Source organism: Triturus cristatus, chromosome 9 (assembly GCF_964204655.1).
Source record: "Triturus cristatus chromosome 9, aTriCri1.1, whole genome shotgun sequence".
NCBI classification, from domain to species: Eukaryota; Metazoa; Chordata; class Amphibia; order Caudata; family Salamandridae; genus Triturus; species Triturus cristatus.
In genome coordinates this window covers 485,382,731-485,398,833 of record NC_140592.1, presented here as the reverse complement: position 1 = coordinate 485,398,833, position 16,103 = coordinate 485,382,731, and the positions used below count along the sequence as shown (strand labels likewise).

General features: G+C 42.3%; 1 protein-coding gene across 1 annotated transcript in view; it reads right to left on the bottom strand.

Moving 5' to 3' along the window:
- BBS1 (Bardet-Biedl syndrome 1) overlaps nt 1–16,103 on the bottom strand; it is an 843,521-nt gene that overhangs the window by 533,607 nt on the left and 293,811 nt on the right. Inside the window, exon 14 of the mRNA XM_085625445.1 lies at nt 12,077–12,210. Coding sequence (XP_085481571.1) covers nt 12,077–12,210 — 134 coding nt within the window. The remainder of the gene's footprint in view (nt 1–12,076; nt 12,211–16,103) is intronic.

Here is a 16,103-nt window from a genome sequence, read left to right as displayed (position 1 = left end):
GGCCCAACTGGCATTAGCTAGGCGACTGTACATGCAGTTTCGGTATGGAACTCTGTCACATTAACAGTTATATGGACTAATCATAAGAACGATCAGGAATCCCAATGCCTAACGTATGGGGCCCCTATAGAAACAGTTGAGCACGTCCTGTTTTTCTGTCCCCTCTATCATAACTGTAGGAAAAGATGGATTGTCCCACTGTTCGGAATCTGGGAATCAAAGAGCACAAACTGGCTGCCAGGATATTGAGACACGACAAAAGTCGCCTAATTGGATTCGGATTAAGCAGATTCATGCGGAGAATCAGACAGAACAAGTGGGCAGAGCTAGTGGCAAGGGGATTTGAGGTACCCCACAAAGTCTACTCCCTCACCCTCCACTGAATATTCGTGCTATATGAATTGCAGTAACCACCAACTGATTTTATGACGTTGTATTTTACTTGGGGCCCCTAGCGTGGCTCATTCAGGAAAAGTTGAATATGCACAAGGCACTTTATCACAAGGAACTTGACAAACTGCTAACTTTTTCTATTATATAAAGTTAATCAAAATAGATGGAAGACTCAACTGCATGTTTAAGGGACGGATTATTGCCAATGTTTTTAATTCACCCTCTAAATACTATGGGGCTGATTACGATGTTGGTGGGTCCGACAACCATCTACATCCGTCCCACTGTCTTTGCAACACCCAGCTCCATCTGTCCATCTATTTACGATTCAGGTGTATAATATCCAATGTAGATCATACTAAAGGGTATTAAAGATGGGTAACATGCATTCACTATATTTGCTAGCTAATTTACATTTAAATACACGTATCAACAATGTAACTAAACACACCCATATACTAGCAGACACGCACACACGAGCAGTTGTGTTTAGTGCATCTGGAGCGAGCATTACAACCTTTTCAGCATATTCTTATGTTGCTGTATGCTGATGTTGGCATATCTTGAGGACGGCGTAACTCGATAGCAACATATTTTGACCTCAGCCTATCTTGACATCGGCATACCTTAGTGTTCGGGTATCTTGATGTCAGCATATCTTGAGATCAGTATAGATTGGTGTCTACACATTCTGATGAGCCATCTATTCTGTGCATATCACATCCCTATCTAGCCATCATGCCACATAATACCACTACACAAATCCACTACACACCACATAATTCCACCACACACAATTCCAATACAACCCACATACATCCACTCCACACCACATACATCCACTCCAAACCAAAACACCTAGGTATAAGACCTCTCTCACAAATGCGAGCCCTATTGCATCACCAATGCTTGTATATCGTATTAATAAACATCTGTTGTTGTGCTCATATCTAATTTAGACGAACAGTGCCACCATGTGGCAGAATGTCATCTGTGCAGGTGTTGACAATTAAGTGCTGATGCCGAGCACCGTAATACCAAATTACATACAATATGTGATTCTAAAGAAATTATATTTTACAGTCTCCAAGCTATGAAGAGTGGACCTAAAGAAGACACTTTCCCCTGTGCTGCAAGAGTTGCACATAGGCTGTGTGTCTGCCTAGATGCCTGTAAACTAAAGCCTTTTGTGAATCAACAATACACGAAATAGAAATTATTGTGTCAGATTCTGTTTAGCCCTTAATTAGCTCTATTAACATATGGCACCACACTTTCTAGTGTTTGAGCTATGGAAACAAAATCTAATCCATAAAACCCTATATGCTTCAAGCAAAACCATGATCACACATGATCACCATATATACACAGATTCATATACACAATAATTTATACACCATAACAACTGGATTTTTTTTTTACAAACATACCAATTTAATTTCACATAAAATATAAGCAAAATATTAGAATACATTTAACTAAAAATATATCGTACATTACAAGCATTACTAATTAAAAAAATACAGTTTTAAATACACAGAAACATAATATCATCTTAAACAATATAAAGAAAAATATTCAATTCTAGGAATAAAGCATATACTATTCCCACTCCAGTCTGTGCAACAGTAGGGAAGGCCTTTGACATATGAGGGGTAAAATTTACTTCCCACCCTAGTCGGTGCAACAGTAAGGAAAGCGTTGGACTCAGGAAAGGTAAAATGTAATATTCCTACTCTGATCTGTACAACAGTAGGGGAAAGCGTTGTAAACCTTGAGGAGTAAAATTTACTTTCCCAACTCCAGTCTGAGCAACAGTAAGGAAAGTACTTCACTTCGAAAACATCCCCGATTTTAATACAAGAATTAATGTCATAAAATATAAAACTATTACCTTAAAATTAAATGTATACATTAAAAAACTGAAACAATGAAACTAATTATAACTTTATAAGTAATTAATAAAAAAAATGTATTTAATAATTTCATTAAATTCCAACACAATAGTCCCACGTGCCTAGCAACACACATTTAACATATACCTTAATTAGAACATATAATAATTACACCATTTACATAATTACCAATTAATTACTAAGAAATACATATTTTATAATTAATCTATTATTTAATTAACTTCCAATCCTATACCCCTACAAATTCAACAACCATACCTAAAATGTAAATAAAAAAAATATAATTTCACAATTTACATAATTAACAATTCATGAATAATTTATCAAAAATGAATGATTGATCAATTATTATTGAATAAACTTCCCAGCTTATACCCCTACAAACCTAACAACCTGCATTCAAAATCTAACTAAGAATTTTTTTTACACAATTTACATACTTAAAAATCAAATAAATAATATTAATTAAATATATATATAAATTAATTATACTTAACTTCCTACACTGTATCCCCACAAACCTCACAGCCCGCTACAACACTATACATTTCTATTTTACAATTGAATTAAAAATATAAAGATTTTAAAATTACAAGCTATATTTAAAAACATTAACAACTACACAAACAGTATAAAACATATGCAATTAAAATATTTTTTATTTTTATTAGCAGCAGTCATCAAGGTTAACTAGCTGCTACATGAGACATTTCTTGTTGAAATGTCTTGCTACTAGTTCCTAACCAAAAAAAAAAAAAATCTTTATAATCCTTGAAGCAACGAGAAAACAAGGAGAGTTCTCAGAAAAATCACAGTATGCAAGATGAAAAGTCATAAGCCAACTGTTGTATGCTGGGCTGACAAGGATTAACCTGGTTGGGCCCAAGATTGAGATGAGTCAACACTTTCCCAATCTCCTTACATATGAAATGAAATTCTTACTTTTTGGATTGTGGGCTGTCAAGATTTCAGGTCAGGATCAAATGAGAACAAGCACTGGCAAAGCCAATAGGTTTAGTCTATGCAAGATCTATTGGCTTTGTCAATGTTTTTTTTTTTTAGACACGTTGCACAGCTGTGTGAGCTGTTGTGAGGCATGGCTTAAAGTAAAGAAAAAAAGGCGCCATGACGGCACCAGCACTGACCATGTCATAGTGCTGACCTTTTGCTTACCACTCACTTATTATAACTCCCTCCAGTCTGCCCACCAGACTAACAGACCACAGTCCTTGCCAGTTATCCCTGACAATTCAACACTTTAGAAAGCATTCCAGTGACTTCTCTTTCACTTCCTCGTTCCCCTTCTTTATCTGGTGAGGTATTCAAGTTCTTGATTCTACTGCAGAGACTCAGAAAGGACCAGGATTTTCAGCAGATGTACATCCACAGACGAAGCTTGATATTGGGCTATTTTGCAGCTAAACAGAAGAATCATACCTCCTCCGCTTAGTTTGGCATGTTCTTCCAAGCTAGGATCATGCCAATGATGCCTAAATGTTTGTTCCACAGCTAGCCTGTAAAGCCCTTACAAAGCTGGGTAAGGTGGTCTGATTTCTTTACATTCAAGCAGGGTGTATTTGCTTGGTTTTGGAATCTCTGAAATGTCAGGATATGTCGAATGCCAGCATATATTATATTGCAATATGTTGACCTTGTGCGTTAAAATGCACCAACATTTGTGATGTTGCTTAATAAAAGGCCCTTTGCAAGGGTTGGCTGGTCCAGAGGATTAAAATAAAACGGTAATAAAACGGATTTAAAGCCAGTTTTATTAACGTTCTATTTGATGGTGGTGGCAGAGGGGGCGGCGCTCCTCCGACCTAATGGAGGGGTCACTGCTGTTCCTTTCCCCTGGCCCTCCGCTATGGGGCCAATCCCTGTACCGTGTGGCAGGCACCGCATAGTGCCTGCCACACAGTGCAGGGATGTTTTAAAACATCCATTTTACAACTGTAGCTTGTGCTCCAGGCCTTTTCCGCCCACCACACAAGCTGAAATTGAATACTGTCTGTCTAAGCAGTCGTGGCCGTCATGACTTGCGGGTGGAAGGCCTTCACGGGAGGGAGGGGGTCCAGGAGAGGGGAATTAATTTTAAATATAAATTAAATATTTAACTTACCTTCACTGGCCCGGAATGGTCCTCTGTCGTCTCTGTTTCTCACAGGAAGCAGGAAGCATCCCTCCCCTCCCCTAAGCCAATCAAAATGCTGGAACGCTGACCACACAGGCATTTATGGAGAAGCAATTTTTGCCATGTAGGCTGCATGCAGCCTACATGGTGAAAAGGGAGAGTGTGTATTTTTTTTTTTTTGCAGAGTTTTATATAGCGCGAACTTGACCCGAATCCAATCAGGTATCAGAGCGCTTTACAAAGCACCAGTTACATTACATAAGGACACATTCATTTTTTTTTTGATAGGCACAGGGAGATTAAGTGATTTGCCCAGAATCACAGGATGTTTAGCGTCATTACCGAGACTCGAACCCAGTTCCCCAGGTCGAGCGCCCTAGCCGTTAGGCCAACTCCTCTCCCCAGTGTATGACTGGATTAGTCAGCCTTGGGGCCGACCAAGCAGTCAGCGCCCTCAGAGTGGGCAAGCCTCTCCTCCCCTACCCTAGAGCAGGATCGCCCACCCGCCTGCCCCCAACCAAACCCTTCTGCTTTCTCAAAGTGCGAGAAGGAAGCAGAAACATAAAATTGTATTTATAATAACATTTTATGTTTCTGCTTCTCGCACTGTGAGAAAGCAGTGGGGCGACTCTCCTCTGTCCACATGAGAGGAGCCGCCCCTGTGTTTCAGACCACCCATAGGACAGTTGCATCCAAATTCTGTGGGCGGAACCGTCGACCTATGGTAGGGGGGTTCCATTCCGCAACTGTGTCGACCGATATCGTAATAAGGCCGATAGTCATTACAGATTGATTTGAGGTGCAGCAGTTCTTCTTGTGTTTTACCGGACTCTCCTACCTGGGCTTATTTCGCGGGACTGCGAGGACCAGCAGCCTCTGCATTCCACACAGCTGGTGCCTCTTCCCGGTGACTGCCTACAGCCCGCCTGCCTGCCTTCATAACTGCTCGCGGCCCCCGCTTCGCGGGAGCCGCTCGCAGCAGTTATTCCTGTGTTTTACCGGACGCTCCTACCTGGTCTTATTTCGCGGGACTGCGAGGGCCAGCAGCCTCTGCTTTCCACACAGATGGTGCCTCTTCCCGGTGACTGCCTACAGCCCGCCTGCCTGCCTTCATAACTGCTCGCGGGCCCCGCTTCGCGGGCGCCGCTCGCAGCACTTCTTCCTGTGTTTTACCGGACTCTCCTACCTGGGCTTATTTCGCGGGACTGCGAGGACCAGCAGCCTCTGCTTTCCACACAGCTGGTGCCTCTTCCCGGTGACTGCCTACAGCTCGCCTGCACTTAACCACGCCCCCTACGCGCATCGCGGGACGCGCGCGGGTGCGCACCGGGGGAAGCCCGGGCCAAGGGCGGGCCCGAATGAGCCTGTCCGAGCACGGAAGAGGATGGGACGGGGCCCTTCTCGTTACACCACTGGCCGAAATCTTGTGAGACAAGGTAATACCATTTACGAAGGATTGTGTGTTATACCGAAGGGATGTCTTGATCATGTACGGGCTGGTAGTCCTGTAGTCATCGCACGTAATCCACCGGCTGGAGATAATAGCTGCACCTGGTTTGGGGAAGGGACGCAAGTCACTCAATGGGGCCGGAGTGGCTGGGACTTTGGATAATTTCCTCATTAGGGCTGCGTCCGTCCTACAGAGAGAAATTGAGTTGACTGAAAAAAGGCTCTCCATCGAGCAAGAATTCGAAAAGCGGTCTTGGTTGGGCACACTTGCCTTGGTAAAGTCCCCTGTACCTCTAATTAACAGCCAGGCCAAATCACTGTTAGACCCCATTTTGGCCGAACATGGAGGGGAAGGAAACCCACCTCCAGTTGTTGCTTGCAGCCTGCATAGTCTAACGGAGCTGGCGGATCCCACTGAAATCGATCCTTCCATACTAGTGCATAATGTGGGAACTACAAGATCCGGGTTGCCAATACGATTGATACCGGATGCGAGTGTGGAGGCAAATGGTTAGATGTTAGAACAGGTTGTTAAGACGAAAGCGGGGAGGCACAGCTTTGGTCAATAAGAAAACGAAAATCCAAAAACGGGCAAATGCCGGGCATAACGAATCTGCGGTTAATTTAGATGATCAGCACATAGTGTTTACTGATTATTCTACAGCCCAAGGGATTGATGACCCGATTCCGCAAGAGCACAGAAGAGACTTTTGGGCCAAAATGGAGCAGTTATTCACAGCGACCTGTCTCCCGATTCATGATAGACTTGACTCTATTGAGAGAAGACTTTCTAAATTGGAACTAATGAATCCTACACTGACTGGGGGGATGGTTACAGGGGTTGGGGAGGGCCCAACTGAGGGCCAAGGTTCATTGGTTAAAGAACTAGATGGTCGTCAGTGCCTTGACCCTAAAATAGTAAACAAAGCGATAGATTTGATAGCCCAACCAACCCCACAGGGAAACAGAGTGGGTATTGTTGATCAAGTGGAACATAACGTACCAACTTCACTAGTCCTACCAGGTAACCAAAGGGGAAAGGCGGATCATGCTGTAGCCAATATACAACTTGAGGTTAGAAGTCTTGATCCGATCCCTCACAAGACAAATCAATTGAGGGCGGTGGCTGTATCGAAGCCTGCGCTACCATGTTTGGATCTGCCTCCAGAGTCTATTCCCTATGTAGTAGTTCTTGCGGGGGTTCCTACTCTGAATCATGGAATAAGGGAGGCATTTAGTGAGCTCAAAAATAAGTGTATCCACTGGTTGAATTACAACAAACCCCTCCCCAATCAGAGAAGAAGTGAAATTCTATTTGCAAGACGTGTAGATTGGGTGGGTCTAAGAGCCAAAGATCTACAGGGAGACTGTGTTGTAATCAATTTCAGGGATTCTAGAACAGTAAGGCATATTTGTACAATGGAATCAGGTAGCCTTGAAACAGTAATAAAAGCCCTACCACTTACTTACTTCTACCCAGGTGCCCCCAGATATAGATATGGTGCTTCTCTGAGGGGTTGGGTGGATCGGCCAGGAAATGATTTGGAGGGTCGTATTCCTTACCCTCGAAACAACAATCAAATTAAGAACCAATACTGTCCGCCCCCACTTGAAATCTTACACCACAATAATAGATTTAGTGTTTTGGACCTAGTTGATTGACGCCCAGAGTATAACAAGTTACTCTCTGTGGCTAGGGACCATACAGGTTTACAGAACACTAAGGAAGGTTTCAAGGAGTTGAAATATAATTTTCTCAAGCAGGGGCTCCTAGAAGTAGTGGCAAACATAAATGATATAGCGTGTCCAATTTGGAAAAGCCCAAGGAGTAGGGTTATTGAGCCACTAACAATACCAGCGTTGGGTGGGTTGGAGAAGGAGTGTGTGCGGGGAAACATTGATAAGGTAATTTTTCCATCTGACTTAAATAGGCATGCCAGTAATTTGACTGCTACTATAGGGGAGCCTAATGCGAATACTAATATACTTTCCTGGAATGTGGCAGGATTAAAAAATAAATTGATCAGCGAAGAGTGGGGCAAGTTTATAGACACATTTGACATTTGTCTAATGCAAGAGACTTGGGCTATGGATAACTTCCAGCGGACTGGTTTTGTGACTTATAATATACATGCAATAACTAGTGGCAGGGGAAGACCTTCAGGGGGCCTAAGTATTTGGGTGGCTCTGCATTTGGGAGTTACAGCTAAACAGCTTCCAACTAGCTCACATGACATTCAATGTGTTCTACTTGACCTGCCAGGGAACAAACATTTAGTTCTATTAAATGTATATTCTAGACCTTCTTTGAGTGGGCTGGAGTCTAAGGTTATTGCTCAGTTGAACGATTACATGTTGACCTTAGACCCAGAGTACTCTGTGATAATAGGCGGTGATTTCAACTGCCAGTACGAACCACTCAGTATGTTGGGTTTAGATGATCTGATTGTGGAAAACACACACTGGAATATTCCAGAGCCTTTGATCCCTCTGGCTAAAGCTTGACTCCACTGGTTTTGCAGATTACTGCTCTCACTCTTTCATTGTCCTTGAGGTCTTGTAATGGTAGATTTAACTCTGACAGACCTGGCCATGCCACCTTTAACAGAGTAGGGGAAACTTCCATTATAGATTATATTATGATTGAAACAAGTTCCTGGGACAAGGTTTTAGATTTTAGGATTCTTGATCGAGATGATAGCGATCATAATGCCCTGGTCATGACCTTAAAACCAGGAAGCTGGGGTTTGACCAGCTATGAAATTGAGCCCAATGTGGGACCACAAGCTCTCATTCTGCATAACAACAGACGGAGAGTAAAATGGCCACGCATATTGGCCTGTTCGAACAAGCTGGCAGAGATATATAAATTGGTCGTGCCCCACCTAGTGAAATGGCCGGAAAAGGGTTGAATTGTACTATCACTGGGTGGGGTATAAGGCCGGTTGAAATTCACAGCCAGTTGGCCTCTAAACTATCGGAGGTGTTCTTTCCGGCTGGGAGCCCTAAGGATAAGTTGGTTAAAACCAACCCTTGGTATAATGCTGAGTGTCGGAAGTTGAAAAGCGAACTGATCCAAGCAATTAAGGCTAAGGATAAAGAAAGGATCAAAGTACTCCGAGCACAGTATAGACAGAAGATTGAAAGGGAAAGAAAGACTTGGGAGGATGATAAGTGGGAGGAGTTAAGATTAGCCCTGCAGTATAAGGATTTTAAATCATTCTGGGCCACTGTTAGCAATGGCAGGAAAGAAAACGAGACGGTACTATCTTCTAATATAGCCCCAACCGCTTGGGAAGATCACTTTGGGAGCTTATACTCATGTATAGGCTCCAATCAAGCAGCTTCAACTGCTTTACATCCCCTTTGTGAGTTTCGAGCAGAGGATGTTCCGGTGATTACGATAATGGAAGTGGAAACCGCTATTTATAAATTATTACCCAACAAAGCGCCAGGCCTAGATAAGGTCCCAGGCGATCTTTATCTGTCAGAACCTGAAGTATGGGCTCCCTATCTCTGTGTCTTGTTTAATTCTATACTATCAGGTGCGGAACCGCCAGAGACCTGGCGTGGAGCAGAGATAGTGCCTATTCATAAAAAAGGATGCCCATTGCAACCTTCGAATTACAGGCCCATAAGTCTGATCGACATTACCCAAAAGCTGCTTGGACGTATAGTCCTGGATAGAATTCAGACTTGGGAGGTGGATAATGATATATTGAGTATCCTGCAGGCGGGTTTTAGAAAGGGCACTTCAACTATTGACCAGTTATTCCGACTCCAGGTCCTCTACTGGAAAACTGTGAGTGTGGAGGGTGGCAGCCTCTACCTCATTTTTGTTGACCTGAGGTCTGCATTTGACCTGGTGCCACGAGAAAATCTGTGGAGAGTTCTCCAGGAACTCGTCGTCCCTCCGTATCTTCTGGATGTCCTGAAAAGGCTCCATACAGAAAATTTTGCCCAGGTTAGATGTGGGAAATATGGAGAGTTGTCTGCACGTTTCCCAGTGAACAGAGGAGTTCGCCAGGGATGCGTGCTGGCGCACACCCTGTTTTGTTTGTATATTAATGGGCTTATTAAACATCTTGAAGGCATTAAGGACACTGTTGTCCCGAGACTTGCCACGGGTAGGGTACCGGCATTGATGTTCGCCGACGACACCTTGTTGTTCTCCCGGACATCTACCGGCATCCAGCATATTCTAGACGGCTTTGTGGACTTCTGTGTGGAAAGGGGTTTGGAGATTAACTTAGCAAAAACAAAGTTTATGATCCTCAATCCCCCTAAGCACACACGCCCGAATCCAGTTCTGAATGGTATTCCGCTTGAGCGAGTTAAGACGTTCGGATACCTTGGGATCACTCTCCAAGAACATCTCGGGTGGGAGGTTCAAGTCGCAAACTCAGCAATAAAACTGACCCAAATTGTAGGAGGATTGTCCAAGCTGCTTAGAGGTTCGGTCTTTAAGCCTGCTGCGCCAGTGGTAGAAATTTATAAGACTCAAGCCAGAGCAGCGTCCATTTATGGAGCAGAATTGAGGGGGGGGCATTGTAGGCCTCCAATCCTAACCAGGACTGAACATTCCTTTATGAGAAATCGGTTAGGCTTGCCTCCAAGCACCCCGTTGGTTCAAATTAGGTTCAACCTAGGGTTGCTACCTGTGGAGGAGGAGGTGGCGTTGCGGCCTGTGACATATTGGAAGAGACTTTGGTCTACCCCGGAGTTGGGCTCTTTTCGAGAAGAATTTTAGGGGGTTTGGCCCCTAATTAAAAATAAGAAAATTCCCTGGTTAACCCATATCAGGGATACTTGTGACAAGATTGGTCTTTCAGAATTATGGGGTTCCCCGGAGGATTCATGTATGGTACTCTCAAGGGCAAATCTGGTAGACCAGTATAGGCACTATAATCTTATGAGCCTTCATGTGAATTCTGGTGTTGGCAGACTGACTGCCCAGTTTCTCCAAATTAAAGATCACTACAGGAGGGATGAATTTCTTGATCTGATTTTTCCAGCTGTTGCTAGGAAGTTGTATTGCCAGCTGAGAATAGGCAGCTTATCGCTCAGGTCTTTTACCTCCAAATGGGAGCTGAATAAAAATACCGACTGCCCTGCCTGCGGTTATCGAATGGAAAATGAAAAACATGTTTTTTTCTTTTGCCCAGTGTACCATCAGTTACGTAATCGATGGGTAAAACCCATCTGCAAAAACCTGGGATTCAGAGACTGTGAAAACGCCATAAGAGTACTGAAATATGATACCCACCCCCCGATTGTCTTCGCAGTTTCCCGTTTTTTAAATGGTATGTGGATCAAACGCAGAACCTTCTGTAACTAAGCAATAAGTTTAAACGTATTTCACATACTTTACTGTACTCTTCGTATAATCTTTTTTTTAATTTAATTCTGCTCTTATCATGTTGCATTTTTTTACTTAATTTATTCATTGTATAATGATGAACTGTATGTTGCCATAACTTACAGGGTTTTTTTAAGAATCGCATCTGTTTTATTCATTGTAATTTGTACTTTTATGGCCTTTGTGGCCGAAATAAAGGTTTTTGATGATGATGATTTGAGGTAAAAGAGATAAAGTCAGGCTAAAATTTACACTCAACGGGGAGAAGAGGGGTCATAGTGATCAGGACGATAAGAAGAGATGAGTGGATGGTCAAAGGGATCAAAGTATGGTCAAAGAGAGGCAAAGGCTGATGGTGAAGCGGGCTGTGAAATTTAGATGCACATAGCCCGAATGCTCTGTGCACTTCTATTCCCAAATAGAACCTTCTACACTGCCCACCCAAAAAAGGGCAGATACACCAGTCCATGGACCCTATTTCTGGAAAGTATTCCAAGTAAGAACCCACAATGAGGGAAGAACCGCAAGTAACTTTTTTATGACTTCTCAAAAAATGTGCTTCTTTAATTCTAAAAGGAAAACAAATGTTTTCTGGTGATTTTCACCAAATGAGAGTAATGAGTTTTATTCTATACATGCAAGTCAAAAGAACATTTTTCTGGAGTAGTCGAATGCTTTTGGTGGGCTGGTTACACAGGAGTTAGTCTATATCTTATTTGTGGTAAATATATGCATACCTTCATGCAAGTATTCAGACACAAACGTCTGGTGCTTTCACTGCTTAGTCTATTAAATAATTTAAATGAAGAACGTTTTACAAGTACTTACCACAGCATTCATTCTGAGAGGCTCTGTTAGGGTGGAGGATACAGGAGACATGCTGGACTCCAAAGCTTTCACGTAAGCCCTCGCTGCCATCAGCCTCAATCGGTAAAGATCCATCTGGAAAACTCTGTGCATTGCTGAGAGACAAGAGGGGAGAATGCATCATGGTGAAGGAAGGAATGGAACAGTAAAAAAATACATTTTCGAAATAAAGGAACTATAACAACTTGCCTGCCTAGTACTAAGACCTCAGCGAAAAACTCAAAACATGATCAAATATTCCTGAACCGGTCAAACACATCTCAGTCCTATGAAAATTGTCTTCAATAACTTAAGAATACAGTGCACATTCTTAAATCTTATTGCTAATGCAAATGATTATTTCTGTCCCTCCAGTTTGAAAACTGAATCGTGTGTGTTGAAGACAAATCTTGTGAGAATTATCAATAATGAAGAAAGGAAATTTCAAGAGTCAATTAGTTGCACATCCAGAAAAAGACAAACATGCCCCAGACATTGTTGGCTTTGCAAAAGCAGTTAACTTAATGTGAGGGCTAACAAAACCTCTTTGAATGAGCTTGACATAAATGAATAGCCAATTGTAAAAGTTATCAATTGTAAATAAAACTAATGCTTTCTACCCAAACTGTTCCCTATTATAAAGGAGCTCAAGACAAGGATGAACAATCTTGTCAGAATTTTTTTGTGTTACTTATTGCACATCCCAAGGAAGGGCCTAATAAGCAACACTAAAATGCTAATGTGTGAAATTAATTGGGTAAGACGCACATCATATAACTGTAAGCAGGAAACTGAAAAAAACGGTATACCCACTAACTGGATATAACCTCAACTGAATGACCTATAAGTATAAATATTCATTAGCCTTTCATTACAAGGTATGCAGATTAATGCTGACTTTTCTGCAATGCTGGTATAGGATATACTTCTACAGCCGACATATTAGTTTCCTATTTCCTAATGCTAATTCAATTTGAGTTTCTTTTGAGGGAAAAATGTAAAACCAATACACCATTCAATAAAAAAGAACCTAAAGCAGTCAATATAAACCTACATTGCAATAATAAATGTTCTTTGAGTTTCTAATGTCATTTCACTAAAAACGGTAATTTCAAAAATGGATATGATGCTAACACTAATACTCCTATTCCAAGTAAATACACTATTTATTCTAGAGTACTTCCATTAGGATTGATCCCCAGGTCCTGTAGCAGACAGGGGGTACTGGGTATCATGAGGTTTCGGCACTGTGTTTCTCTTCACTTTCCTAGGACTCTCACACTTTTGAGCCAACACTTCCTTCATTTTTTAACTATCTAGCGTCAGAAAATGTTGCGTAGACAAGGCCTACTGTAGTTGAGGATTAAGAATTTGGGCTTGGGATGCAATACAAAGCAGAATTAATCACACTAAATAAAGATCCCCATCCAACGAGAGTTATTTCTTTAAAAAGCAATGGGTCTTTAAATACATAAACATAAAAACAGAACAATAGAAATAGAGAATAATGGAGAAAACCTTAAAATTCTAGCACTTACTATTGTCGAGGTTTGACCACAAACTTAACCCACAGTTACCTCCTAGAGCTAAAACGTGATCCAGTCAGTGTAAGTCTCTGTGATGATCTTAAAAGACGTGTGTGTCCGAGATACTACACTCTGTAATAGCAGGTGCACAGTAAATGGATATAAAATCTCACAAAGTATATCACATATGCCTGGTAGGGTTGCATGTTTGCTACATTTATGGCTCTTCCTGTAGTGTTTGAGTGTAAAACTTACAGAGTCCATTACCTGGATATAGCAAAGTTTGCTTGGGAACTGGGATTTTCCAGGCAGGGTGACTCAGTCGATGAATTTAGCTCTCAATGAATTATGAGGGTCGTTCAGGAAAACAAACAGAGCAATTCCTTTGCCAGAGAATCTTCATATTCCTGGGGCACAAATCTGCATGAGCTTCAAAGCGCCAGGGCCCAAAATATTGCAGACATCACAAAAGGGCAGTGAAGTTCAGGGTCAAGGGAAGAAACCGGTCTTGGATTTTTAATGCTCATTGCACAGAAGTATTAGAGAAGCCCAGGGTGTCGCTAAGCACTCTCACTAATGCGGAGAAGGGCGTAGGAGGCCGAGGGGGTTGGAGAAGCGTTTTGGTGTAATTTCAGAGTTAGTCCTGCAAAAATCTAGACAGGGTAAGGTAGGAGCAGGGGCTCAGTTGAAGGACGATGATGCTTACTGAGTAAAACACAAGTTTGTTCGTTGTTGGAGGGTAGCAAGCTCATCGGGCAGAATCACTACTCCAGACACCAAACATCCCCAATAGTCGCTCCCTAAAACAGTGGGCATAATCTCTGCGAGAGAGCAGGCAGGCCACCCAAACTAGTCACTGTTCTCCAAGCTGGGAGGGGTTCCTTTTCCTCAGGGGAACTTTCAACAGTTATACTCAGGCATTTCTCTCAGATTTGTCCCAGCTGATGCAGGACAGAGGCTATTGCTTCAACATCCTGGAAAGACTTTGCACAGGGTCCAGGAAGGCCCTTGTTCTGTATGTAACTCCTCAACGAACTGGACAAAGCAAAGAGTAGCAAGGAGTCCATAAAATATGAAGTCCTTAGAGCAGCTGTAAAATGATCCAACTCCAAATACATGCCTCATTTCTTTTAACATCTCAAGACTAAACTGGTTTGAGCTGGAACCGGATGCTGGTAGTCATAGGCTTGCAGATTAAGGCCAAAATCTAACTTTTAATCAAACAGCTCCCAATCAGGCAATACTAATACGCCAGTGAAATAGGTTCCCAAAGAAAAAAGGAGCACTTACAGTAATGCTCCAAAAGTCAAGGGTCAGGAGACACTCAAGCGCTAGCAATTCGGAGTTCTCTGAGATTAACAGACCTGTCGGTGATATGAGAAAAGGATTTCAGGGTGGCAAAGCAGTGATTAAGAGGTTGGTTTATTTGTCCTTACATAATCTTAAAGATAATCTATCGTATGATTAAAATTAAGATACAAGGCTCAGATGTGGAAACAGCCTCTACCATGTGGTGGTGAAAGATCTGGTCACTTTATGCCATGGAAAAATTAACCGCTATTATATGAGATAGAGTGCCAAGTTCGAGGACATATGGCGCCCATTCACTACTTGCATACGACACCTGCAACGGGCGGGAGGGCTCTACATGACAATGTCCAGAACTCTAAGAGCGTCTTATATGCATAGCATGTCCCCATTGGACACCGAAGGGGGCTTTTCGGGATCTGACCTTCCAACTGGATGGCAGTGTTCTATTGGAGTTATGTGAAGGGATGATTTTTTAATATATGCGCTCTGAGGTGAGACTGTAATTGCTGGGTGTGAATTGCCTTGGGTGGGTGGGGGGGGGGGGGGCTAGGGTCGTGCTTTCCATTTTATGTCCTTCACTCTGCTTCATTTTGCAATGTATTGTATGTCATGTTCTTTTTTTCTGAAAATGCAAAATAAAACAGTTACAAAGAAAAATTAAGATACATAATTGTTAAGATAGCTGCACCATAAATTAGGAAGAATGGGGGTAGGAGAGCCTTTAGATCTCAAGGTTCTGGATAGTCGTATAGCGTGAATTTGGTCTTTAGAAAAATAGAGGCCATGCCGTGCAGGATGCAATAAACTGTTACCATGGCCTTGAAGATATCTCACTTTCTTACTGGTAACCAATGTAGTTACTACAAAACCAGTGAGTTATCTTAACATCTTTGGAGGGAAGTAAACACATGGGTCACTGTATTTTGGTAAGTCTTGAAGCGTTTCAAAAACTAATCATCCATCCCAGATAAAGAGTATTGCCACAGTCAAGATAAGATCAAAGCATGGATTATAGGCACGTGGCCAGGATGCTCTATAAAGGGGAGAATCTGTTTGACCAACTGTAAATAGCAAAAGCAGATTTTGGTCAATCTAGCCACCTGCTGAACCACAGAGAACTCGGAGTCTGTCAGAATCCTCAGATTACGTACATATTGGACGGGCAGAGGGCG